This window comes from Diceros bicornis, chromosome 25, assembly GCF_020826845.1.
Source record: "Diceros bicornis minor isolate mBicDic1 chromosome 25, mDicBic1.mat.cur, whole genome shotgun sequence".
Lineage (NCBI taxonomy): Eukaryota > Metazoa > Chordata > Mammalia > Perissodactyla > Rhinocerotidae > Diceros > Diceros bicornis.
The window spans coordinates 1,039,458-1,066,215 of NC_080764.1; the positions used below are offsets into that span (position 1 = coordinate 1,039,458).

Here is a 26,758-nt window from a genome sequence, read left to right on the forward strand (position 1 = left end):
AATAAAATCTTTAAAAAAAAAAAAAAAAAGTCACACTGTCGTTTCTAGTTTCCATGATGAAAACATGTTAATATACTGCTTTAAAGCTAAACTCTGAGTTTTTCCATGTTTCAGATTAAATAGGATTGCGAATCAGGTGGCCATTCAGCGGAAGAAGCAGTTTGTTGAGAGAGCCCACAGCTACTGGCTACTCAAAAGGTTGTCCAGAAATGGCGCTCCCCTGCTGAGGCGACTCCAGTCCAGCCTGCAGTCCCACAGAAACACGCAACAGGTACGTGGCCCTTCGCACACCTCTTGGTGTCTCTCTTGCCCCCTGACACACTGAGCAGACACAGCAACTCTGAGGAGGGAGTGCCTGCTTCAGGCTGGATGTGTTGCCGAGCTCAGGCCCCAGGCTTCTTGTCCACATGCCCCAGTCTTGTCCAGTCTTAGAAGCGAACGAGGAACCATGTGTGCCCTGAGCTCTTAAGCGTGAGTTGTGCAGGTAACTCTCATCCATCTGTGTTGCCTGGTGTTCCTGCAGTGAGATCTACTTCCTTCCCCTCTCAGCATAGTCTGGGGACGCCCGGAGAAGCCATTACCATGCTGACCGCCTGGGTGGGGACCCCGGGGAGGGGGCAGCAGGAGGTGAGGCTGGGCCCTGTGTGCACAGGTCTGTTTGCGGGGCGGAAGTTTGGATTCTGGAAACGTTGTGCATGGGGTGATCTATTTTCAGGATCTTGCCCTGAAGGCTGGGTTAGTGTTGACCGCAGTGAGCAGGGAAGGGGGTGGGAGCCGAGATGAGGGAGAGGGGGCAGGGATTGTGCTGTCTAAAAGAATAAAACCCTGCAAGCTCTTACATTTTAGTAGTTAATTTGGGTTTATAGAACCATCTGATATTGTAAAGCAGTTCTGAAAGAATAGATTTAGAAAGTAGGAAATTGGCTCTGTAAGATGTCCCTAAAGTAAATTGAAAGGAAAAATAGTTCTGCACATTGCCCAAAATTCTTGACTGGCGTTGTCTGCTCACTTCATGCCGTGAGGAGTGGCCAGTCTTGTAGGAAGACCTGTGTCTGTGGTTGGCCTTTGGGCTTAGCCACCTCCTTGGGCTGAGAGGCCAGAGGACTCAGTGAAGAATGGAGCCTCGTCAGGATCCCCTCGTGCCCTTTCTCTGTGGTCCTGAGTGCACAGTGGGGCCGTTCTTCTGAGGACTTTTTATCGGATCCCTGTGCTGCTGCCAGCACCACCATCCTCTTACGGGCTCTGCTGCTCTCTCCCTTTCGATCCTGAGTCTCTAGGCAGCTGAGCAAGTCTGAAGGGACACTGTCAGACGTGGCAGGACCTTGTGCTCCCTGGGTGGCTGGGGACAGGGCTCTCTGGATCCAGCAGGTTCCTGGTTTGTGGGATTCTCTGCTGTGGAGTGTTCTGGACCTTCCACGGCCTACCACTTACATCGCTCTCTCCGCTGTGTTCTGGGGTTGGGGCATGACTCCCTGGGAGGCTGGTTTGTAAAGTCGGTCCGTTACTGAGCGAGAATCCCTGTCCCTCATGTTGCTACGCTCCACAGTGCCTGACACAGAACCGAGGCCTAGATGAATGTTTTTGATTGTTGAGTGAATCAACACCTTTTTCAGCCCATTATGTATTGAGATGTCACTTTCTGTCTCTCCGCCATCCTTTCTTCTCAGTCCCGGCGTGACTCCCGGGCTGAGCATGTCCCTCTGCACTTGGTGCCCGTGCCTGGACGTTGATGTCATTCTTAGGGAACCCCTCATCTTAACTTTTCCTACTTCTACTATGGTGACAAACAGGTAATTTAAAGTATTTACATATTTAAATGCTCCTTTTTAAAAAAAATTGGATTTTAACGTCTTTTTTATAGTTTTTGGAGACCACAGAGAAACCAAGACTGGGCCTCACGGGTGGGCCATGCCCCTTGACCCTTCTCATCTTTGGGTAAGGAGGCGTCTCCAGGTTTAAGGGTGTGCTTCTTGGACCCACTGCCCCTCTGAGGGTGATGATTGGGCTGTTCTTCCCCCTGGTGGTCCAGGGCTGGTGCCCACGGTGCCATCTGAGTCACAGCCCAGGAAATGTGCAAGGACGCGGTCTCAGACAGTGGTGCGGGACAGAACTTGAGGCCTTTGTAAGGACCTGGAGTCGCCTTCCTTGTCTTAGGCCAGCAAGGATTGCTGGAGCTGGGGGATGCCAGGTTGGGTATTCCAGCTCACTGAAGGGGGCTCCTTTAATTTGAGGTCTCGGCTGCACTGGATGCGTATGTAGATGAGGCCAGGCTGTCCCAGCATCCCCGAGTGCTTCTGGCCTGCCAGATGGTCAGGCACCCAGTTCTTGCCTGCCTGCTCCGTCAGGCCACTGACTGCTTTGGACACATCCGTTGTGTCTCGTCGTTTGTGCTGCTGACTCTGGGGACTTGCACGTCCTGCCCTCACTCACTCGGGTCTGGATCTCTGGAGTCTGTCCCATACCCATGTGTTGCTCCTGGGATCTTCGTTGTGACGTCTGCTTAGCTGATGTGTTGCATACTTGTCCCTCCTCCTCTCTGGGAATGGGGTTTGGGGTCCCCTGTCAGGGCTGCGCCAGGACTGGTGCCCATAGGACTGGTGGGCTGGCAGGAGTGACTGGCCCGGTGCTGGCATGTTGTTGGGGGATGCTGACCACAGGGTGCGGGGATGTCTAGGATGCTGCATGGCAGGAGGACCGGGGTGCTTGGTGTGCTTGCCTGGGGCCTGTGTTGGGAGCTCTTTTGGGAGGTTGGGGCCAGAGCCTACAAGGCCTCCAGTGTGAGAGGAGGGGCGCCGGGCCTTTGCGGGTGGACGGGGTATTGTAGGGAGATTGTGACACTGAGGTAGGATGGAGGCCTTAGTCTTCATTCCAGTGATGGCAGAGGAATGGAAGGAAGCAGAGAATGCAGACTCGGGATTCTCATCTCGGGGCTGGAGGGGATTCTCTTTTCATATAGCCCCCGGTGAGCCACACTGTATATGGTGGCTCGTTGCCGCACACAGTCCCGTTAGAAACGGGCAGAGGACATGGCAGGGGCTCAGCTCAGGCTCAGCTCTGCCTGTGTGGTCTGTGGGTGGGACTGGGCCCAGACCAGGACTGAGACTCCGTGTGGGGAAGCCGGGATGAGGAGAAGGTTGGGAGGGAGGGAGGTGGGGGCACGTGTGCACTGAGAGGCCTGCTGCCGAGGCCTGCCTTGAGAACACCAGGCCTCCAGAACACGCGGCTCTGTCAGAGGAGGCCTTGACACATGGGTTTGAAATCACTCGTTTTAGATTTCACATTCTGCTACATACAAAATAAATTCACCCACCAGAAAACGAGAAATGAAAGTGTCAGCTTTCTTGGCAGAAGGAATTGGGAGGAACCGCGTAGATTTGAGTCCATACAACTTGGGTTGGTTGGTGTTGAGAGCCTTGAAGTGTAGCGCGGCTTGACGGGGTGTTCCGGCAGGAGAGAATCACTGACATGGTTGTAGATAGCTCACTTGTGCGGCTTGTGTAGTTACCCAGCCACAGACGTGGGTTGGCCCCCGGCACCCGCCATGCTTGGGGGCATTAGGTCCTGCTTCCTGGGAAGGACACGACGTGGACCGGTGGAAGGGCTGCATGCAAACTGCTTTCTCCCCTCCATCCTGTGAGGGTTGGCTTTTTCAGAGGGGTCCAAAACGTAATGTTTCACACACAACATTTAAGACTTGGTGTGATTTTAATGTTTTTTGAAACTTTAAAAATATTTGATGTGAGAGTATAATTGGACTCATTTGTCCATGTTTCTGGGTGCCCTCCCTGAGCCAGGCCCTGAAGGGGGTCAGGCGCAGCCCTTCCCTCCCCTGGCTGACCTTCCTTCTGATGGGGGCCAGAGACAGACAGATGGGACGGCTGGTCTGAGGGCGAGGTCCCCCGTGCCCTAGGAGGCGAGGCCCCTCAGGCTGGGCCTTGCCCGGTCCTTGCTGCTATGCACTGCGCTGCTATAGGATGCTGCCTCTTCTGTGGTGGTCTCTTTGGAGTCCACAGAGGCCTGGTCTGGCTGCAAGTGCGGGGTCCCCTCAAGCCCTTGGCTGGGTGAGAAGTACAGGCACCTTCCTGGGAGGCCTTCATGGTGACCCTGGCCGGATCCCATCCTCCACCATCCTGCAGAGCCTGGAGGGGGTTAGGGTTTGCAGGCATGTGCCACAGGTGGTGGTGGGGGGGCTCCTCTTCATCCTGTCCTGCTGTTGAGTGAGCACGTGTGCCAGCTCACCACGAGGTTTCCCTCTGACGGAAGGGCGTCTCCATGTCCTCTCTCTCTGGTGACTTTAGGAAACACAGTCATTGTGCTGTGCTAGGTGCAGGGGCCTCGCCGTTCACCCTCCTGCTGTTGGCATCAGGTTCAGCAGCAGAAGCTGGGCCCCTTTGTGTGTGTCCCACCTTAGGGGCTGGGACTGCTGCCCCTTGGGATCCTACACCCTTGGGAGTGTCCTGGGACTCAGGTGGATGTGCTGAGGCCCTTACTCCGTGGAGCTGGCCTGCCCCTCACAGCTGGACAGCCCTGTCCCCCTAGCACGGGGAGTTTTGATTTGACCAAGCTGGTCCTCACCGTTGGGAGTGGTTCTGGCCGTCTCCCCCACCCCAGCACTTGTGTCTCCTTCCAGGCAGTGGGCGTTCTCTTCTCATTCTTCAGGTAGAAGTTGGCTCAATTTCAAACATGGTCTTCTAAAATTCTCTTTCTGATAGCTTTTTGGTACTAGAAATAACTTCCCTTCTATCCCACTTTATGGAGTCTTCCGGGATTGGTTTTTACCTAGGAAATAAAGGCCACTCAAGAGCAGGGTCAGACAATTCAGGCCCTTTTGAGCAAAGGAGGCCGTGCATGTCTCGGTCAGGTCCCATCAGCAGGCCCCTTTCTTGTGGGGTGGGTTGTGTGCAGGGAGAGTGGCCCTTGGCCCCGGGCAGGTCGTCTTCTGACCCGGGCAGTGAGCACACTGGTCAGCAGGGCGGATAGCATGGGGGTTAGGGTTAGGATTGCTGGTCCTTACCTGGCTAAACACCCTTTGGTTGATGTTTTCAGAGTGTCTATTTCAAACTGATGGACAAGATGACTTCCAGATGCTCTTGGGAAATTTGGTTTATAAATCCACCTTTTTATGTATTTATATCTTGTTTATATAGCTGATGTTACTGTTAATTCCTATTTAATACCTGAGAATTTTGAATAACATGAAAATAAGCCTGGCAATTTGCGTCTGGTGGACATTGAGGCCACCTCCTGGTGGAGCCAGAGAAGGGCTGGTTGAGCTTGGAGGCTCAGGTCCAGCCCTCTCCGTTCCCTGCGCCACTGGCCGGCCTCATTGGCTGGAACGCCTCTTCTGGTCTCATCCCCTCCTGTGCCTCGTCTTTGTCTGCGTTTTGGTGGCTGTAGTGTGAAGATTCCTCGCAGTTCTTGACAGTGAGTTGTTGCCCTCAGACCCTATATCCTTTAGAAAGCAGTGTGGGCGGGGCCGGCCCCGTGGCGCAGGCGGTTAAGTGCGCGCGCTCAGCTTCCACGGCTCACAGGTGTGGATCCCGGGCGTGCACCGACGCACTGCTTGTTAAGCCATGCTGTGGCGGCGTCCCATATAGAGGAAGATGGGCACGGATGCCAATATTACTCAAGAAAAACAAAGGGGGAGGAGTGGCATCGGATGTTAGCTCAGGGCTAGTCCTCCTCACACACACAAAAAAGAAAGCAGTGTGGGCTGTGGACAGCCCTGTGCGCTGTGGCCTCAGGTTTGAATCCCAACAGAGTCTACTCTGTGGGCAGAGAGCTCTGGCCACTGGTGTTCAGACTGGGAGTAAGGCCGTTGTGAGGTTGGGGCACTGGGGGCTGGAGACACCCCTTGTCCTGTGGGTGTGGTTTCAGTCTGCATGGGACGGGGTGGAAACATGCGGGGCACAATGGTCCAGAGATAGAAGAGGATCTCACAAGTGTGGCATATGTTCTGGAAACTGATGATGAGCGACCTACCCGTGGCTTAGGTGTGTGTGTCCGTGGGAGTAGTAAAGGAAAGCGGTCTGAGGTAGGGACCCTCCCTCGGTCCAGGGAGATGTGCACATAAAATTGGAACAGGAGCGGGGCGTCCTGGGCTGCTGGGATCAGGAGGGCCCCAGATGCCAGTCAGAAGTCGTGATGGGGACAGATTTGAGCATCTCAGCGGTGCGTGGTTTCGGGATGAGGTGAGGGAGCACCCCAGCTGTGCCTTCCTCCACCATCTTCACTGGCTCCACCCGGTGTCTGCCCAGGTGGAGCTGTGATCAGGCAGAGGGTGGGCCTCCAGTGATAAGCGGACACGAGCAGGCAGGCTTAGCTCTGGGCTTGTGGGTGCTGTGTCTTGGCAGCAGGCGGGTAGAAGGTGGCCCAGAGCAGAGGACGGGCAGCAGCTATAAGAGTGCATGGTGCCCGCCTTGGACATGTGTGAGGACCTGGGCCTGGGCTACCCTTGGAGGATGGGAAAGAAAGTGTGAGGAAGCGCTGGAGGGCAGTGAGCTGCTGTGAGGGAAGGGAGCCCCGAGAGTGGGGTGAGGTTGGACAAGATGCGGAGCGTCGCGGCCGGCGGGTCCTCAGGGCAGAGCAGCCCGGTGTGAGACGCGTTGTCGGGAACATGGTTACCTTGGTTGTAATTTCCTGGGGTTTGAATGCTGGCCCCATGCTGGGAAGGTCTCTCTGGCCGTCCTGTTGGGGACTTCTGTGGTGGCTGCCATGGGAGCATGTGTCTGCCAAGTTGCTTGTGTCCTGTTGTGGCCGCGGCAGCTCTTCTGTGCTCCTTGGTCCAAGGTGCATTGGGAGGGGGCCTCCCTCCTCAGGCCCAGTCTCTCCCACCACCTTCCCTTTCTTTGCTTTTTCCGTACGACATTTTTGGTTTTGAAAATGCTAGAAAGGAAACAGGCTTGTCACGGGCTGCGTTGAGGTCAGTGGCACGTGTGTCCTACTGAGGCAGGAAGAGGCGCTGCAGTGGTGACCATGGAGCGCTGATTTCAGAGGCGCCAGATGCTGGCACACAGGGACGCGGACCCACTTGTGCTGGGTCTCCACAGTGACCCCAGTGGTGGGCAGTGGACGGAACTCAGGGAAACGGCCTGTCCAGGGCACAGACCCTCCTGTTGCTGGCTCGGCCCCGGCGTTTTGTGTATTTTGGTTTCTTCTCGGATTGCTTCCTCCATTCCCAGTTTCCAGGAGGTGGGAGGCCCCGGCCCATGATGGCTGCCCTGGTCACTGAGGCTCCTCCTGACCTGGGGTCAAGGCATGTGCCCACATTGCGGGTCCTTCACCTCTTCGAGTCCTGTGAAGGCCCCTTGCCTCCTCGTGCTCATGGAGACCCTGTGGCTCCCTCCAGGGCGGAGTCCGTGCACTTCTGCCCCCACCCTCCTCAGCCCTGCTGGTCAGCGCCCAGGCTGGCTCGCAGCTCCACGTGCTGTCACGGGCCTGTGCTCAGGGCTGGGCTCCCGCCACTGCCTCTCACCGTGAGGGCATCTGAAGCCAAGTCTGGATTGATTTTCTCAGAGAGAAAATGACGAAGAGATTCAAGCCGCCAAAGAGAAGCTGAAGTACTGGCAGCGGCTGCGGCATGACCTGGAGCGGGCGCGCCTGCTGATCGAGCTCCTGCGCAAGCGCGAGAAGCTCAAGCGCGAGCAGGTGAGGTTCTGCGCGGAGCTGTGGCCCTTTGAGCATCCCCAGGGTGGTTCGGAGACCCCAGCTGGGTGTCGCAGGCCGTAGGCTGAAGACTCCTGAGAGCTGGCCCCTGGGGTTGGCCATGCCACCTCCGGCCCTCCACCAAGTCGTCCTCCCTTGGGGCACAGGCCAGGTGACTGCCTGCCCTGGATTGCCGGTGGCTTTATGGAGGGGGTGGCACGGGGGCAGGGTGGTGTCCAGTGCTGTGTCCTGGGATGACATTGGGCTGGGGGAAGTGGGAGCCCGCTGGTACAATGTGTGATGTGCCTTGACATAGGCTGCAGGCAGTTTGCTGGGCAGCGGGCAAGATGAAACGTGCACAGCGTTTAAAGTAGGAGCCTTTATTGGCTGTGGGATGAGTGATGATGCCTAGCACTCGAGACAGGAAGTGCGATTTTTCAGAGAGAGAGGGTCCCATTGGGAGTGTTGAGACTGAGTGCAGTTGTCCTGCAGGTGAAAGTGGAGCAGATGGCCCTGGAGCTGCGGCTGACCCCGCTCACGGTGCTGCTGCGCTCCGTGCTGGACCAGCTGCAGGAGAAGGACCCGGCTCGCATATTCGCCCAGCCGGTGAGCCTGAAGGAGGTGGGTGTTCACGTGCTCCTGACGGTTTGCTCTGCTACTTCATGAGTAAACATTAACTAGATAAGAGTGTACGGTTACTTGTATTCCTAATTTCTCAATTTTATTTAACGTGTTTCTTTTTTTTATCATAAAAGTGATAGATTTCATTGTAAAATATTGGAAACGGGATGGGTGAAAGTTGCTCTGTAGAGCCTCGTGGCAGTTGGCAGGTGTCTGCCCAGACCAGTGCACCAGATGCTGGGTTTTTAATTAAAGGAATTTGAGTCAGGCGGGTGGGTTCCTGGAAGGATGTGAGGTTTAAGTTTGGTGTGTCTCTGTGCTGCCACTTGTTACTGTGAGAACCATTTGTGCCGTGTGTGTGCTGTGCATGTGTGTGTGTGCACCCGTGGTTCTCATATGTAATGGGTATATTGATTATATAGAAGGAATAAGAGTGCTTTTTTGTTTGTAAATGATTATTTTTCCTCTCTGAAATTAGGTACCAGATTATTTGGATCACATTAAACATCCCATGGACTTTGCCACAATGAGGAAACGGCTAGAAGCTCAAGGGTATACAAACCTCACTGAGTTTGAGGAGGATTTTAATCTCATTGTAGATAACTGCATGAAGTACAATGCCAAGGACACGGTGTTTTATAGAGCCGCGGTGAGGCTGCGTGATCAGGGCGGTGTTGTTCTGAGGCAGGCCAGGCGCCAGGCGGACAGCATCGGCTTCGAGGAGGCCTCGGGGATGCACCTGCCTGAGCGGCCTGCTGCGGCCCCTCGGCGGCCTTTCTCCTGGGATGACGGTAAGCACCGGGCCCTGCATCCAGGCACAGACAGGAGAACGCTCCTTCCTGCAGACTGCGCTGGCATGGTGCAGTAGAAATAGAGTGCAAACCACATATGTAACTTGAAATTTTCTAGTAGCCTCATGAAAAAAGGGAAAAGAAATAGGTGAAATTTATTTTAATGACATATCTTTAACCCAGTACATCTGAAGTATTGTGATTTCAACCTGTAATCAACATAGAAACTACTGAGGATATTTTTCATTGAGTTTTAATTCTTTTTTCCACCTGGTTTGTGTTTTACACTCACAGCACATCTCTTTTCAGAACAGCCCCATTTCAGGGGCCTGCTTCGGAGACACGTGGCCGGCGGCCCTGTCTGGGACTGCCCAGGTTTACCTGATGCAGACCAGGCAGCAGTTTAGTTGGGGACTTGTCCCCGGGGGGGCCTTGATGACTTCCAAGGGTGTCTTGTGGCTAGAGGGAGACTGTTAGCTGAGTTTCAAAGTGAACAAGACAAGCACAGGAGCTCGCGTGGGCTTTCCCTCTGAGCCCTTTGCTCCTGGTGTGCACACGCTGCAGAAAGGCCTCCAGACTGGGCTGTGCCTCCCCCTGAATGTGGGCATGTGCTCCTCAGACATGCCAGGGCTCTGCCCACTTGTTCTGATCCTTGGAAATCGGGAGTTCCCCTCACTGCGTCTTGCTCCAGCCACCATACTCTGGCCACCACCGACCTCCCTGGAACGGGCAGGGGTTTGGGGCTGCTCCGTGTTGGGCCTTTCAGAAAATGGCCTACAAGATGCCTTGGTGTTGCCTAAGTAAACTTGAGCACCCGCTTTTTCACTAAGGCTAAAATTAAGGATGAGAAGTCCTAGTGTTTCCTGCCTCAGTATCTGGGCAGGGACATAGGTGAGCTAGTGGCCACACGTCATGGGCAGTGGGTGCTCCTCTCTCTCTCTCCATTAAGTGCATATGGGCACCGAGGGCCTTCACGCTGTGCTGGGGCCTGTGTGGTGCACACGCAGGGCTGGTCCTCAGCTTAAAGGATCAACAAGATATTCTGAGCTGTTATTTCTTCGGGGCTTCAAATGACATGATTTTTGTTTTTGTGAAGGTTTTTGAGGTTGTATCATCTATGAAGATTTTTTGGAATGATGATTTATGGATACAAGCCAGGCTATTGTGTTTTAGGCAATCTTATTTATTTCCCTATACTAATGTTCTGTTTACTTCATAAAAAGACAGGTTTTTTTTGTTTTTTTGTTTTTTTTTTTGCTGAGGAAGATTTGCCCTGAGTTAACTTCTGTGCCAGTCTTCCTCTATATAAGTGGGTTGCCGCCACAGCATGGCTGATGAGTGGTGTGGGTCCGTGCCTGGGATCTGAACCCACGAACCCAGGCCGCCAAAGTGGAGCGTGCTGAAGTTAACCACTATGCTACGGGCCTGGCCCCCAAGACAATTGCTCTTAGTAAAAGGCTGTTTCTGGAGGATGGGTCTGCATTCACTTCTGCCCAGGCTTTAGCTTCTGTCTTCTTTCTCTCGTACGCTCTCACTTTTATTTTCAGATAGCTCTGAAGAGTAGTTTCTTTTCTTAGCCACTTCTCACTAATTTAAGATCATTTGTGCTTTATAAATTTTGGTGTTTTGCAGAAATTGAAATTGCTAGGGATTTTTGTAGTAAGTATGCCTGAAATTCAGAATTATCTGTGAGTTTTGCAGCCCAGTTTTAATGAAGCCACACAACAACCTGGGTCTGCAGACTTCTGCTCAGACATCAGTTGTGCTGTACAAACAGCCCCACATTGGTACAAGTCAGCACAGGTGCTCTGTGCCTGTGGTTAGCGGGGCGCATACCTCCCTTTTGGGTCTTTCTCTTGTGCCCTCACCTGGCACAGGTGGCTTGTCTTCAGTGAAAGGCATAGTTTGGTTGTGCACCAGGAGAGGTTGTAGGCATCACTTGGACGCTGTCCCTGCTTCAGTGCACTGTGCCTCCGTGCGCCTCACCAACCGTGAACATAGAAACTTTCCTCCAGGAGCGTCCCGACACCCACAGGGTGAAACACAGTCTCCCCATGGTAGCGACCTGTCGTGGGTTCGGAGCACGAGTAGAGGGGCCTTTGGGGCTCTCCAGTGGGTGGGGCCTGTGCTTCTGCATCACGGGGCTGTGCTGGGGCCTCAGCCAAGGGTGATTTTAAGAGGCAGTTGGGACCAGTAAGGTTTTCTTGTCTTAGAAGGCAGCACCAGCATTTGATGGCTAATGGAAGTGTGTCCTTTGACTTCAGTGGACAGGTTGCTGAACCCAGCCAACAGGGCCCACATGGTCTTGGAGGAGCAGCTGAGAGAGCTGCTGGACAAACTGGACCTCACATGCTCCATGAAGTCCAGCGGGTCGCGGAGCAAGCGGGCCAAGTTACTAAAAAAAGAAATCGCTGTCCTTCGAAACAAGCTCAGCCAGCAGCACAGCCAGCCCCCACCCGTGGAATCAGGTATTGGAAGCTTTGAAGAGGAAGGTGCTCGGCTGGGGCAGGAGACTGGGGAGGAAGGTAAGCACACATCTCACTGTCAGTCTTAACTAAGTCCCAGGAGTCACCACTGACTTTGTGTTTTGAAATTCACAAAGCCTCACCCAGCGGGTGTTTTATTTCCTTACAGCTCCTGCCATCTGTGCTGTATTTTGGCACTTAAATGGTTACAAAGTTTAAGGCACAGAATAAGAATTTTTTTCTCAGCTTGGTCCTGAAAAACTATTTAAAAAGAATGGTTTAGGTCTTACACAACCATCCAGAGTGGTTGAAGAGTAAAGGTGGCTTGTATGATAGGAGTAATGATTATTTTGTTGTGCTGTGTAAGTGGAGGGAGAGCCATCTAATTATGCACTAGATTATCAAATGCAGCGTTGTGAAAGGGCTGTTTTAAAGTACTCTCACTTAACGTGCTCCTCTCTGGTGTTTTGAAGGGTGGGAAGGTAACACACACCACCAGTCGGTGGGGAGCAGGCAGCTGAACCAGAGCTGCCCTGTAGGCTGCCCAGACACGGCCCCCTTCTCAGCAGCGTTCTTGCAGTTCACTTGCATGGTGTTGAAAGATGAGAGCTTACCTTAGTCATCGTTGGAGTATATTTGGGAAAAGAGCTAGACATCAGGGATGTTTTTATGATTAGGAAACACATAGAGAAGAAACCCATCTACCCAGTAAGAAAACTGTGAAAACCCACAGTGCAAACGTGACCTTCGGTGGAGTGGGTACTGGTGGGGGCCTTGTGTTCCGTGAAGGGGACTTCAGGTGAAAGCTCTCGACTCCATTGTGTGAGCATGTGGGATGTGGTGGAAAACCCTTTCCTCTTTTTTGCCTCTCCTTTTCTGTTTTAGAGTCAGCGCATTTTAGTTACATAAAACAGAAAGAGGACTAAGACTCCTTCCCACCACAGCTGTGTTTTTCTCGGCATATCCAAATAAGAACAGCAAAAACATTAAAACAAGACACACAAAATTGTACAATTTGCTTTTTTAAAAAAAATTTGGTCTGCTGTGGACATCTTTATTGGTGGGTGCGGCCCTGCCATGTACCTGTAAGGACCACGCAGTGTCTCCTGTGAGGGGCACCATCATCCGGCCAGTCCCACGAGCAAGCCTGCTAGTGGTTGGCTAGTCCCTCTGAGGTGAGGCAGTGCCCCTGTGTACCCCTCTAGCGTGTTGCATGAGGCAGCTGGCAGAGCCAGAGCAGAGCCCTTGAGTCTCCTTCCTCCGAGAAGACGGCCTCCTGAGTGTACAGCTGAGCCCTGTTCACGCAGCCTTGCCTCACTTCATACCTGGTTTGTTTCAGCTCTCTGGTTCCTCTAGTTAGGTTACCGTACTGTAAGATACAGACTCTATACCTTCTCTTTTGGGGGATGTAAATGATAGTCAGTCCATAGAACAGAGAAGCAGCTTCACCCTTCAATGTGGAAGCCTCTGCTGTGAACACATGGCTTTCCACTGCCTTTGAGGCCCTTGTGGGTTTTGTTCTGAGGGGCACTTGCTCACAGGGACCTTTGACAGCCAGATCTATCTGGGATCCTGGGCTGCCAGCCTTTTGTGCCCTGGTGGGTCCTTGGGAATAGGGCAGGGCCTAGTGTGGGGTGGATGCCTTCCTCCTGGCCAGCCCCCCTCCCGCTCCCTGGCTCTCACTCTGGCTGAGGTGATCTGATTCTCTTCTTTTGGGAAAACTACGCTTTGTGTATTACTTGCGCTGAAAAGAGTGAGTTGAGGAAAAACCTTGTCAACAAGTCAGTTGACCAGCATCAGGAGAGCTCTTGTGAGCGCCTTCACCTCCCTGGCATTCCTGGTCTTCTCTCTGCAGAGTGCTGTGTGGCCTTGCTTCTTCTTCCCGAGGGCTTCCTCCTGGCATAGTCTTCCTCACCTGCCAGGCCGGTTAGGCCCCCTCATGCTGGGCAGGAGCAAGCCCATTCCCCTGGAATGCCACCTTTGCTGCTCTGTGGCCCTGGGTCATTTTGAAGGAAGCACACACACAGTGAGCTCTGAGAGAAAAGATGGCTGGAGTTGTCTGTGGAGTGTTAGGCCTGTTGTTAAAAATGACTAAATACGTGGAAAGGGCATTTTCCTTTTAGCTGATGGGAAAGGTGGTTGGAGGGGTAGGGAAGGGAGGGAGGGAGTACCCACCATAAGAATTTATTTATATTTAATTATATTTAATTACATAAATATTGGTGAAGACAACCAGAAATAGACATTTGTGAGTTAGGATAGAAATCTGAACTCGTAATACTTATCATGGGATAAAAACCAAGAATCTTCTGAAAAACAAGGACCCATGACTACAATATTATCATACACAAAAGTAGTAATTCTTTAATATGAAACACTTAATTGTAGTTTAACATTTGCGTGGTTTCCATTTGAAGGGAAGTGATGGTTGGGTGTCAGGCCTGCTGAGGCCCTCTGATCTGAAGGAGATCCTCTGACTGGGCCACTGGAGTTGAGGAGGCCTGCAGGCGGCGGTGGCTGTGGCGGCAGCAGCAGGCCCCGTTTCCTTCCACGCACTCCCTGCAGTTTGGGGCCACTGGTGCAGCAGCTCTGCTGTTGCCTTACCTCCTCGACGGTTTGGGTTTCAGTTTGGGGCCGTTCTCCTGGGTTGACTGCGGAGCTGGGGAGGCTCAGTTACAGCTGGAAGTGGAAGTGCGCCTCGCCCGCTTCAGCTGGTGAGCCTTGAGGGCGTGATTAGCAGCTCTTAGAGGGTTTTACAGAAAGTTTTACAGAAAGTTTGGTGTTAGTTAACTAACATCACACTAGTTGGTTGGATGCAGAATAATGAAGACAAGGTGGCTTTGCAGGAGAGCAGTGCACGGCAGGCTGGCAGGGTTCAGGCCGCCATCACAGCGTCGCTGGATGGGGCTTTCGTCTCCAGTTGTTGGGGTTTTAAGTTGTGTGGTGAGCTCTGCCTTCACTGTGTCAAGACTGTGCCTTTCTCCTTTTCTGAAGGCTCCAGGGGGTCTGCTTCAGCTCAGGGCAGCCGAGATTCTGTTCAGCCTGCGGGATTGCGGTTTGGTGGGTCCTGCTTTATACACACGTCACGCTGGAGCATGCCAGGACCCTGCTGTGTTTATAAAAGGATGGTTCACTTGGTGTGAAGTATACATGTGTGTCGTGTTCTCCTTTTAGGATTGCGAGGGAAGGAAACACGAGGCAGGGGTGATGGTAAAGATGGTGTACAGTCATGGGTCAGAAATGGCCGATTCATTCATTGTGATTGTCCCGAGCTTTCTGTGGCTTTGATACAGGAGCACTGGATTGTTGTAGCTGGCACCCAGGTGTGTAAAATATTGTAGACCTGTTCCTCCAGAGTTAGCTGCATCTTTTAGTTTCTTAGAGTAGCTAGTTTAGATCAGGCATCCTGAGTGTGAAACCACTTTATGGTTACCCATTTGCTATTTAGTATTGTAATAAGCCCCATTAAGTGGAATTTTAGATGCTGATTTCTGTATTTACAGACTCTGAGACTCTACGTTCAAGTCGCAGAATTTATTGTAGAAGCTAATTGAGCATTTCTCACACACAGTTAAGTAACATATAACTGTTAGCAGCCAGTGACTTTCTAACAGAATTTTCATACTTGTATATTAACTTACAGTAGGATTTCCACTCAGGGTCCTGATCGGGCACGCCTGCTCTGTCGGCGGGCCGATGGGCACGATGGTGCAGCCGTGGGGTTCACCAGGCACAGGTGCTGTCTTTTCTCATCTCGTGGTTGAGGAAACTGAGACCCAAAGGGGATCAGTGGCCTGCGTGGGTCCCACAGCTGGTGGTGCAGGTGGTTTGTACCTGGTCACCTGAGCAGCCTCTGCTTTTGACCACTGCCTTTTCTCTGTCCACTCCCTTAACGCCATGGAAATGCTTCCTGTGAGGTGCCCTGGCAGACCACAGAGCAGGGACAGTGGGCGCTTGGAGTGACTGCAGAGCAGGGATGGTGGGTGAGCAAATGTGGCTGTGGCTGTGCCACAGGGGCCACTTTTGGATAGGAGGAGGGTTGAGAGGCCCATCTGAGAAGGTTGTGACCTTCGCGTCTGGTGTGGGGCTCACATGAGGGCAGGAGAAGCCCCTGTGTGGGCGGGCTGTGCGAGGGGGAGAAGGTGTGGACCGCAGTGGACCAGGGCCTTGTGTGTGCGGCCAGGACGTGGGCACCTTAGCTGGCTCCTGCCCAGGCAGGAGGGGGCGGGCTCTAGGTGTTGAGCCAGAACAGGAGTCTGCGTGCCTTTTAGCCAGCACCCCGAGTGGGACAACCCAGGGAGGCAGGAGGAAGCCACAGGGGCCAGGTAGAAGAGTCTGTCTCAGGCTGTAGTTGCTGCTGCCCAGTGCAGCCGAGGCCACTGGGCCAGGACTGAGGCAGACCACTGGCTGTGGCCCCGCAGAGGCAGCAGGGATTTTGGCAGGCACTTACGGTCTGATAGTCAGGACAAGAGCCCTATGTGGAGGCCTGAGGGAGAGGCCAGAGGGAGGAAAAGGAGGCAGGAAGTAAGCTGAGGTACTGGCTTGAGAAGGGAGAGGGGAAGGGGCCCTGCAGCCCGTGCTTCCCAGAGGCCGGCCAGCAGCGGAAGACTGCAGGACAGGTGCTAAAGCTTCTTCATCTGCACGTGCGCCCTCGGGGGCAGAATAGGAGTTTACAGTTATTAACACAAAGCTTTTCAACAGTAATTTTTCATGTTCCCCAATTTCCATCTGATCAGTATTCCTGTGTGTTTTGTAAATAGTATTTTCTTAAACCTGTTAGTGACTAAACAGTGGGTGGGAAGACTTTTGTCACCAGCCAACGTGTCAGTCAGTATGGTTCGTGATCCAGTGTTTCCACTTTCTGGATGTCACACATGCCAGGTCAGTGTGCACCTGTGGCGTCAGTTTTATGCACCAGATAAGTTTGTGTCTTCTATCTAAAACTGACTTTTCTAGGGCTTTTTGTTGAGGAAACACCTTCCCCTGGGTGTGTGAGTCTCACCTGTAACATGCTCTAACAGGCTTTGAGTGGCATTTGAAGGCAAAGGCACCTTTCAGGCAAGCCTCCACCAGAGCCCGCCAAGGCCTGACCAAGGCTGTTTCTGAGAGCAGATCAGAGCCCCCCGCAGGTCAGGTGCTGCCTGCTTCCAGCGGTCTGAGCTTTGCTTCTTTGATTCTTCTTACGTTAGTTGGGGAGAATTCTGAAAACATTTGCTCTGAGGCATCAGTGAACCCTAGTTGTGTAGCTTTTCATCTTCAAGATGACTTTGGAGTTAATGTTTTAACCTTACTTATTTCAAATGGTTTTTGGGAAATTTGCAGATTTAATAAAATGAAAACTACACTAGTGATAATATATACATCTTAAGCTCCTTTAAATTGTTATTCTTGGTTTTATATCACACGTCCTGTAGCCAAAATCAGTCTTGCGCGGAAGGAATCCACAGTGGCTTATCGCAGTGGGTATAACCTTGCTCGCTCAGCCTGCTTCATCCCTGGAGGGTCTCCTCTCCAGGCACTGGTGTCAAACAGATAAGCCTCGCAGGGCCGAGGGCTAAAGGTCTGCTCCGTGCGTTTTTCAGACTTCTTGTTCTATTAGAAAATTTTGAAAGTCTTTTTTAAAGAGGTTAAAATAGTCTTCTTCCAAAGACTGTATTTTTATTTTTAAAGTCAGATTAAAAAAAAAAAAAAAGAACCTATAGTATAGCATTTCAGAATGTGGTGTAGAAGTTAGTGTGTTCTGAGAACTGGGTGGGAAGTTTTCCTGCTTTCCTGGAGAAGTGTTCACAGTCACTCCCCACTCCCTGTTTTTGACATCAACTTAGGAAGCCCTGGTCAGAAATCAGATTTAAGTGTTTCCTTTTGTCTGCTAACCTCGTGGCCGGGGTCAGGACTGTGTGGGAATGCCTGGTTAGACCCCTTAGTTATGTGAAATATCTTTTCTTCTTCAAGGTAAGTGAATTGTTGATTGCAGAAATTGTCATGAACTCGAATGATGTGTTTAATGTTGGCGTATGTGAAGTGACCTTCCACAGTTGTTTTCAGAGAGTAACTTTATACACCTGGGCACCTGGACCTGGGTGCCAGGTACCCCAGTGTTTGGGGTTAGGGAAACGCACACAGCCACACCCCCGGGGCCGGGCCGCAGTGGCCCTCACTGCTTTCAGACAGTTGTGTGTGATGCTTTGTTTCCTTAATTGAATTAGTATTTTGGTGGACTTCACATTTATAGTAAGTTTTATAATAGATTTTATAATTATCAGTTTTCAAAAATCACTTTATTTATAATTTTTTCAGGAGATAAATCTCCCCCTAAACTTGAACCATCAGATGCATTACCTCTTCCTTCAAACTCGGAGACTAATTCAGAACCACCAACCCTCAAACCAGTAGAACTCAACCCAGAGCAGAGTAAACTATTCAAAAGAGTCACATTTGATAATGAATCACATAGCACTTGCACTCAGAGCGCACTGGTAATCGGACACCCTCCAGAGCCCACCCTCGCCAGTAGTGGCGATGCGCCGGCGGCGGCGGCCTCCGCGGTGGCGGAGCCATCAAGCGATGTAAACAGACGCACTTCTGTTCTCTTCTGCAAATCGAAAAGTGTAAGCCCCCCAAAGTCTGCCAAGAACACTGAAACCCAGCCAACTTCTCCTCAGCTAGGGACCAAAACCTTTTTGTCTGTAGTCCTTCCGAGGTTGGAGACTCTTCTGCAGCCAAGAAAAAGGTCGCGGAGCACCTGCGGCGACTCCGAGGTGGAGGAGGGGTCCCCGGGAAAGCGCCTGGACACAGGTAAATGCCACAGAGTGCCCTCGCCGCGCGTCCTTTCTCCTCCAGGGACTCCGGGCAGCGTTGTCGGGAGGTGCCACCGGCTGTTGTTTGTGCAGTTCACTGTCCAGAGCTCTCTTAATTTCAGAAAAGAAGACAGACCGTGCAGCTTTTCTTCGAAAAGCCCTAAAGCATAGTTCTGAGGTGGTGCCACTGGGGGTGGCTGTGGGCTGGGGTTGGCCTGGTGCGTGTGGCCGAGCTCGTCCCTTGCCTCTGTTTTTTTTATACCAAGAGCGGCTTCAGAGTGTGGTTGGTACTTGGTCATTTTGCACACAGTATGCGTCCAGGTAAACTGGTGGCGTGTGAGAGGCTGTGCCTAGTTCGAGGAACTCCCTTGAAGGGACACACATGAGGGTGACTGTGTGGGGCCGAGGGGTGTCTGGGGGCCGGGTCTAGTCTCTGCCGTGCCGCAGGCCTCCCTTTCTGAAGACAGCACGTGCCCTGGGCCCTCTGACAGGATTCTGTCCTAGGGCTGAAGGCAGCACTGGGCCCAGTTGATTAAAGATCATTTTGACGTTTTCTCACTGTTCTGTGCAGCTTTGTTAGTACACATATGACGAATTCTTATGACCTGCTAAAACAGTGCTTGAAAGTGTCTCTCATTTACTACTAAGCTTTTATAACTTAAATTTGTTTAATTAATTTACCAAGAAGTTCCTATGCACGTGTTACATCGGTAGCATTTTCATGGAATTTCCACTGTGCTGAGTTTGAAGGAAGCCGCCTTTGCTCTTTCACAGCCTCTGTTTCTAACCCTTCAGGTTAAAGCCAAGGAATTTCTGAGTCGGTTGAACTAGCAGGACAGTTTGTCATCCGTGTGTTGTTCAGTGATGGCCGTGCCTCTGGGAGGTGGTGGGGTTACGTCTCTGACGCCTCCTCTTGGAGGTGTGTGTGAACGTGTTTGTCCTCTGGCTTCTTGTTGGGGCTCAAGGCCTGGTTTCTGTTGGTTACTGGTCCATCTGCTGTGTCTAGACAGACGGAAGTGCATTTCTTCTTCCAGCTGTGTGTTAGGGCGCCTTCTTGTGCATTTCAGCCATGAGGATGTGGGGCTGGGTGGCCGTGGCTTTATTTCCCGAGGCGGCAGCGAGTGAATCCCCGTCCTGGAGCCCCGCCAGGGCGGGGTCGAGTTGGGGGCTGGTGGGGGAGGAACCCCGCCGACGGCTGTCTGCCTTCCTTGTCCATCCTTTCAGTCTGAAGCCTCTGTGGAGGAGACGGAGCTGTTGGAGGTCTCTACGCTGAGGTGCATTTTTTGCACGTTGACAAATAGTTCGTTCTTTTTGTTGCCAAAATAATTTCCCATGAATTTCATTTTAAGGTGTGGGAAGCTTTTGCACATATAATTAATTTTATAGAAATTCTCTACTTAGGTGCTTTTATTTTGATGGATTGATAATGAGGTTGGAGTTTTTTAATAATTTGTTAAAGGCTTTTTTGTTTCGTATTCTAAAGTAATAGGAAGCCACTTGAATGTTTCATAGGATATAGATAAAAATATAGATGGAGTTTATTCCACTGCTTGGGAATTCCCCTTTACACCGTTGCCTTTCTCAGCCAAATTTAGTGGAAGACTCTTTCCACTTGTTTTTTAAGTGTCCCAGCGATTAGCAGTAGGAGGTAAGTCGGAGTGTGCTGTGCTCTGGGCTCTAGGGCCTGTCTGCTTGGTGACAGCTCAGGACGCCAGGCCCTGGCCAGCGCTCTCCCCCGTCTGGGGTGCCCAGCCGACACCAGAGTCTCCGACCACCCTGTCTGCAGCATGAGTGCAGGACACCGTTGGTCAAGGGCCCCACCGTGAAGCTGGTGTCTGAGAAGTAGTCCGTGAGGCCCCACGGTGGCCTTCACCTGACCAGTCAGGTCCTGCTGGAACCATGGCCACCTGTAGGCCTCTGACCATTCGTGAGAGTCCACCAGCCTGGCGATCATGACTTTCAGGGGCCTCTTGGCCTCCCTCACCAAACGTCCCTTGTAGAAAATAATGTCCCCCCTCCTACTTTTCCGCTTCTGAGTGAAGGATTTTGCAGGTTTTTGGTGGTGACGGTGAGTCTTACCGTGGAGGAGTTTTACCACGGGCCTTCAGTGAGTGGGCACCTGGAGGAGCTCCTGCACCTTTGGTCCTGACTGAAATGGAGGTTTCTGCTTTCTTATTCCAGAATGGCAGTAGATTCAGTGGACACATGCTGAGTCCTAATGCTGTCCTGTGCGCCTGGAGCCTTAGTAGCACTAGGGTCCGCTCAGCACTCAGGCAGAGGGCCGGCGCTGCCTGGTGTGGCCTTCCCGGCACCCCTTCCTGGCCTCACCTTTGCCCAAGCCTCCTGGTGCTGTGTGCACACCCTGGATTTCTTGGTCCGAGCTGCAGTCTTTGCAGTCTGAGGACTTGAAGTATTCTGAACTTTGTGGTTTTTCCAGAGATTCATCCGTGTGCTCTGCCTTGTAGGGCGTTCTCTGGTGTTCCACAGCGTGCTGCAGAATTTCCAAGTTAGAGTAAAAACAGATTTGTTCATTCTGAGACACCGGCCCTGCTGTGGGTCCTCCCTGCTCTCGCAGTGCTGGAATCGCCTTTGGGCGAGTTGTGTGGCACTTCCTGACCTTGTGGAGCGTTAGAGCACCTGACCCTGCGCTTCCTGGGGTCACGTCTCGCAGAGCCTGCACTGTCTCCTAGCTTCCTTCTTCCATGACCACTGACTTGTTTCCAGTGCTGAACAGTCAGACCAGAACTTCTGTGCTACTTGTCTCTTCTCTTGAGACTCCTGCTGCATGATTCCCGTTTTGCACTGGCGGGGTGTGTGTGGGTGTGAGAGAGAAAGGGAGAGAGTCTTTTGTGTCCTTAGGCTATTCAGGGAGGAGGCTGGTCTCTTGGTGCCTTTCAGTCAGACTAAATGGCTTTTTCGCTGTTTTCCAGGTTCTCATTTTAACTACTAACATGCTGGGTAGCTCACTCTTTGGATCCTAATTATTTTCTCTTACTCAACTTGGACTGGAGTTCTGCTAAGCGGTCATTTTGGAGCGCAGAGAGATCACTGCATCCTTGCATTTCACGTAATTCTTGTGGATAACGTTGGAAGCATCCGTTCAGCCATCCTCCAAACAAACACAAACACCAACACTTGGAGGAGACCTACCCCACCCCACCCACCCCTTCTGTAAGTCAGAGCCAGAGGCCCGCGGGAGGACCGCGCAGGGGCACGAGGACCGCCAGCACCCTCTTTGAGCGGGCAGGATGCTTTCTCGGCCCCTCCTGTGGATAGGTGTGACCGATGCAGAGGGAAGCCTTAGAGTCGAGTGCTTGGAGAGCCTGCTGCATCCACAGATGACTTACGTGGACAGAGATTCTGATCCCGCCCTCAGCCGGCACAGAACCGGGCCTGAGATGACCAGGGGATCTGGGTTGGGGCGCCCGGGCTCGGGAAGGAACTCCGCATGCTCCACACGCCACAGCTGGAAGATCTCTCCCTTGGTTGTTAGCATCTTTGTTTCCCGGTTTCTCCCTGATCTCCCTTCTCTTTCCTTTACTGCCTCCTGGTCCTCCCCGTGGATTATTGAGCAGCGGCAGCCTGGTCTGTCTGGTCACTACATGCAACGCCTGCCGCAGCGAGCAGAAGTCCTGCCCGTGGGACTGGAGGTGTCCCGTGCCAGGCATCCCGTGTGAGCCTTCCCCGCCACTGCTGCGTCTTCTTGGAGACAGTCTAGGCAAAAGCAGGGTGGCTGGGTTCTACATATTTGCTGTGTTTTTATTGAAAGGTTGAAAAACGCACGTGAAAGGCAATTCTATTGCCAATAGTAAAAATAAAACATGTATGTAACAAACTGATGGGCATGCCCCACTGCTCCGAGAGGCTGAGTGCAGTCACGGTGCCTGTGGCCTCTGACGCTGGTCCCATGTCTGTCCCGTGTCATTGTGTTCAGCAGGAGCCGAGTAGCAGCCTGGGTGGTGGTGGAAGCGCTTGCGCCCACACCACGTGGCCCGGGGTGGTTGAGTGCAGCCCTCTGCTTGCTTTGCCTCTTGCCGAGCTGCTATCCAGAAGGTTCTTCAAAGCCCAGCGAGGGCGTAGTGGGTGTGGACCTTGGTCATCTGTCACACCTGGGGGAGCACCAGGGGTTCTCGCTCCCTGGCGGGTGTGAACTGTGCAGGGCGGAGGTCCCAGCTTTGGGAAACTTTCTCTAAAGATCCGATTAAGCCATTGCTGACCAGTGTCTCAGGAGGACCCTTGGGGCACCCCATCTGCACATGGCCTGGATGTGCCCTAGAAAGGCCTTGATGGGTGGGAAGCGGCAGGGCCAGGGCACCTCTCGGCTCAGTGGGTCGCACCTTTGAGGGCAGAGAAGGAGGGTTAGTCTTTGCTGCTGTCTCCTGAGAAGTCCGTATGGTGCCCAGATGGCACGGGGATGGGCACAGAGTCTCGAGTGCCCCGTGGGGAACGTGCAGCTCATGTGTTGGAGGGCATTGGCTTTTTCCTGATAGCCACCTTGTCTTTTAATTTATTTTTCATTGCACACTGACTTTACTTTCAGCATTTAAAAAATTACCTCATGCTGAGATGGTTGCTGAAAGTACACTCTGCTGTGTGCACGGTTTTGGTGAGGGGCTCAGGCACTGCATGGATGCTTGCTGTTTGCAGATGGCCCACAGGCCCCTCTCGGTGCACACCTCCAGAACCTGCCTGACTGTGTGTCATTTCAGGTCCTTGCAGGGTCCCCAAGGCGGGGTTCCCTGAGCTGCAGCTGGCAGGCAGGGTTTGCACAGGGAGCCTGTTGGCAGGGGCCAGTGAGGGAGGTGGGGAGAGGTCGTGCTGTGAGGGTCATGGCTGAGGGCTGGGCGGCCCCTCAGACCCCGCTGCTGTTGTGGAGCCCTGCCACAGCCACAGCGGCCTCATACTGTTGGGCTTGTCTTCGGTGCCTGCCACGTAGCAGGTGCTCAGTGACATTTCATGGGTAGCATGTGAGAAACCGTGTATATGAGTAACTCGTCACCCTGGGTGTGTGCTCTAAGTCCTCGGGAAGGTGAGAGGGAGACATGACCATTCTCTCATTTGTCTCACTGAGGACTTTCCCCACGTTTTAATCTTTTCCCCTAGTGTCACTTGTGGAGCCTGGCTTCAGGTTGTTTGTCACCAAGCACATGGTGCAGGTGACGCCTGTGCTGTCTTCCTAGTGGACATCTCAAGTGTGGCCTTGCTCCGTGCTTTGGTGCCAGGTCTCCTTTCTCGCCAGACGCGTGTGCTCAGGCGCCCCACCCTTCGCCTGACCTGTGCCAGGTGCGTCTATAATGGGCACTGCCTGTTCTCTTGCTTTTCTCAGCGGCCACCACCTGCCGCAGGATGGGGAGGAGCCAGTCGCAGATGCCAGACCCCATTCATCCCTCGCTCAGGCTCTTCCCAGGTGCCTCGGCATACCTGTCACGTGGTGAGACTCACCCACTGCGTTTCTAGAAAGGCCTCCTCATCTGGGCCCAGCTGGCTCCTGCTTGGCCTGAAAAGGCATACAGTCAGCTTGCTTTGCAGGCAGAAGCGAAGACACGGCTGGGAGGTCGCAGGGGTGTTAGATGTGGTGGCTTCGTGGCTGTGTGTCCTTGTCACCTGGACTGGTGCCACAGCGTGTGTCTGGACCCGGCATGGCATCGGTGATGTCCTGGGGTCGTCCCCAAGGGGACAGGCAGTGACCTCGTAGCCTCGCTGGTCCCGGGTGCCAGACATGCTCCTGCCTGACTGTGGCCCCTTCTCTCAGACTGGATCCTGTGTCTTGGGCTCCGTCCACCTATCCATCTGGGTTGGGCAGGCTTGTCCCTGACTCAGAGTTGGGGGTCTCTCTGCTCTTGGGACATCCCGGTGGGCCTGGATGGTGCCTTCTGCGCCCTCCTAAGAACTCTTGGCTTCAGAGCACCTTGGGAGTTGAGATATGAGGCCTCTTCCTTTATTCATCATTTTTCCCAACCTGCTGTGAATGGGCTGTAGTCGGTTCATCTATGTTTAAGAGGTGACAGGAAGCTCGCCGGGTCTCAGCCCCATGGGGCTCGCCGGGTCAGCTCAACTGCTGTATTTTATGGGCCTGCTTTTTTCAAGATTGTTCAGTAAACTCTTAATGAGTATAACACCCCCAACTATCTGCAATTACTTCTTATGAATGTGAATTAGGTTTAAAATTAAAAATACTAAGTTTTTCTTAAGGCCAGTGGTGTTAAGACCAACAGAAATGGAGCAGGCTGTCTAATGAGTTCACTTAGGAAAATGCATAGCTTTGGTCTGTTCAGAGAGCCGCAAAACCCGTCCAGTTTCTGCATTTTTATTTCTTAAGTGCAAAGTTTATTCACTTCCCTTATTTAAAAGTAAGTCATATTCATTAAGAAAATACAGAAAAGTATATGAAGCAGATGAAAAACCCCTGTAATCTGGCCACCCAGATTCAAAAAAAATTTAAAGAAAGGAATTTTTAAATTTAAGCTTGGGGAATGGGATTGTTTTTTGGGGGGAAATATGCATAGCCCTCCAGCCGTGGCACACGGAGGGAGCCGGTGGGGCCCAGCAGTGCTGGACACGGCCAAGCCTCACTGTGCCTCTGCGGGTGAGGTTTCTGCACGGGGCATCACCCCTGCCTGTTCTGACATCAGAGGGAGGGAGACCTGGACAAATGTGTTTTTCCTGTTTACTCACATAAAGTCAGGCTTTTCGGGGGAGGATAAGGGATTTGGCTTTGAGATCTGCTTTGATTAAAGCACTTCTCACACATCCAGATGGTGTGATGGTGTTTTGTTCAGCTACTTAGACTATTTGAAAACCAGTGAGTTCTAGCTTCGAGGTGGAGTGGCACTGGCCCACCCCACGGGTCTGCTGCCGATATATCGTCTCGGACGCTTCTGGACGTGGTGGCCTAGGTTAACGAGATGCTCGTTTTTTGTTTTAAAATGTTTTTGAGGTTCACGTGAATACTTTCCTTTTGGAAGATTTTTTTCTTAAACTTAGACTTGCTGTGCCCGTTGGTGCTCCTCGATGTGAATCCAGTCTTGGTGGTGATGTCACTCCTCAGGGAGGTGGCCCCACCGGGCCTAGACTCCAAGGAGCCTCATCCAGATGCGGCTCATTCCCCAATGTGGACTAGATCAACAAGTGTGCACAACCCATTGATCTAGAAGAAATAACTGGATGCCCCTTTCTTTGCCTTTGTGGAACCTATTTAAAATTTTTACTTCTTGAAGAAGAGCACCTTCTTTAGACCAGTGTTCTCTGAACTAGTTCGATTTGAATTTATTATAATTTGCTATCTTTATTTCATTCCACAAGTGCTTCTGTGTCTCCTGTGTCTCAAGCTCGGTGTTGGGTGCTGGGGGCTATGGGGTGAAAAAACAAGATGCTGTCGGACCTCCTATATGAAGCGTCCTCGTACAGTCTATTCCAAGTTCAGAGAGGATGGTTGCACTTGGAGCAGCGGCTCTGGCAGAGCTGAGCTTAGGCGCCTGCGTGCCTGTGTTGCAGGTCTCACCAATGGCTTTGGGGGTGCGAGGAGCGAACAGGAGCTGGGCGGCGCCCCGGGGAGGAAAGCGGCACCCCGACGACGCTGTGCCTCAGAGTCCAGCATCTCCTCCAGCAGCAGCCCGCTCTGCGACTCGAGGTGGGCGCACGACCTCCCTGCCTTTGCCACCCAGTTCCCCCACCCCGACGTGGCCCCTGGACTTTGGGGGGGTTGCGTATTCTGACCTTTAGGGGCAGTTTCCTGTGTTTTATATTAATCTGCTTTGTAGAATTTAACCAGGAATGGGAAACATTCTACATAAAAAATTAGCAGTTTTTGAATGTACAATTACATTTATACTTTATCTTTTCCTCCCAAAGCCTTGCCTTTATCAAAACGACGGCAAGCACAGCCCTGCCCGTCTGCCCCGTGGAGGCCACTTTGTAGCTGGGGGTCCCACGGCCCCGGGCTTGCTGGGCAGGACCCGCTCCCTGTGTGGGTTGCTGTGGGGCTCTCGGCTCAGCTCCCGCAGGGCCCAGCTCTGGGGCCACAGATGGGGCAGAGAGGAAGGAGCTGCTTTCTGACGCAGCTGTACTTTTCCTCCTGAAGTCTTAGCGCACCCAAGTGTGGCCGGGGCAAGCCCGCCCTGGTGCGCAGACACACGCTGGAGGACCGCAGCCAGCTCATCTCTTGCATCGAGAATGGGAACTACGCCAGGGCGGCCAGGATCGCGGCCGGTGAGTCCTCTCTTGGGCCACTATTCCAGAAGGCAGCATGCAGGGACATGGGCGCCCACAGTGGCCACTGTGGTTGCGTTCCACCTCAGAGCTGAGCTCCACACCTCGTCCTGGGCTCCCTCTCCAGCGTCTGTGGAGCTCCCTCCCAGAAGAGGATGGCTGCAGGCGGGTTTGCTGAGCTGGATGGGGCCTGCGGGCCGGAGTCCTTCTAGCCACTGCTGGGGACCATGAG

General features: G+C 52.7%; 1 protein-coding gene across 11 annotated transcripts in view; it reads left to right on the forward strand.

Moving 5' to 3' along the window:
• Positions 1 to 26,758, forward strand: part of BRD1 (bromodomain containing 1) — a 52,092-nt gene that overhangs the window by 20,795 nt on the left and 4,539 nt on the right. For 3 of the 11 annotated variants that reach the window (XM_058568115.1, XM_058568116.1, XM_058568114.1), the window contains 8 exons: positions 115 to 271; positions 7,516 to 7,647; positions 8,137 to 8,265; positions 8,744 to 9,056; positions 11,321 to 11,581; positions 17,819 to 18,316; positions 25,813 to 25,948; positions 26,399 to 26,526. In XM_058568115.1, the coding sequence (XP_058424098.1) occupies positions 115 to 271; positions 7,516 to 7,647; positions 8,137 to 8,265; positions 8,744 to 9,056; positions 11,321 to 11,581; positions 17,819 to 18,316; positions 25,813 to 25,948; positions 26,399 to 26,526 (1,754 nt within the window). The other 8 variants (XM_058568117.1, XM_058568120.1, XM_058568124.1 and 5 more) reach the window with 8 other exon arrangements.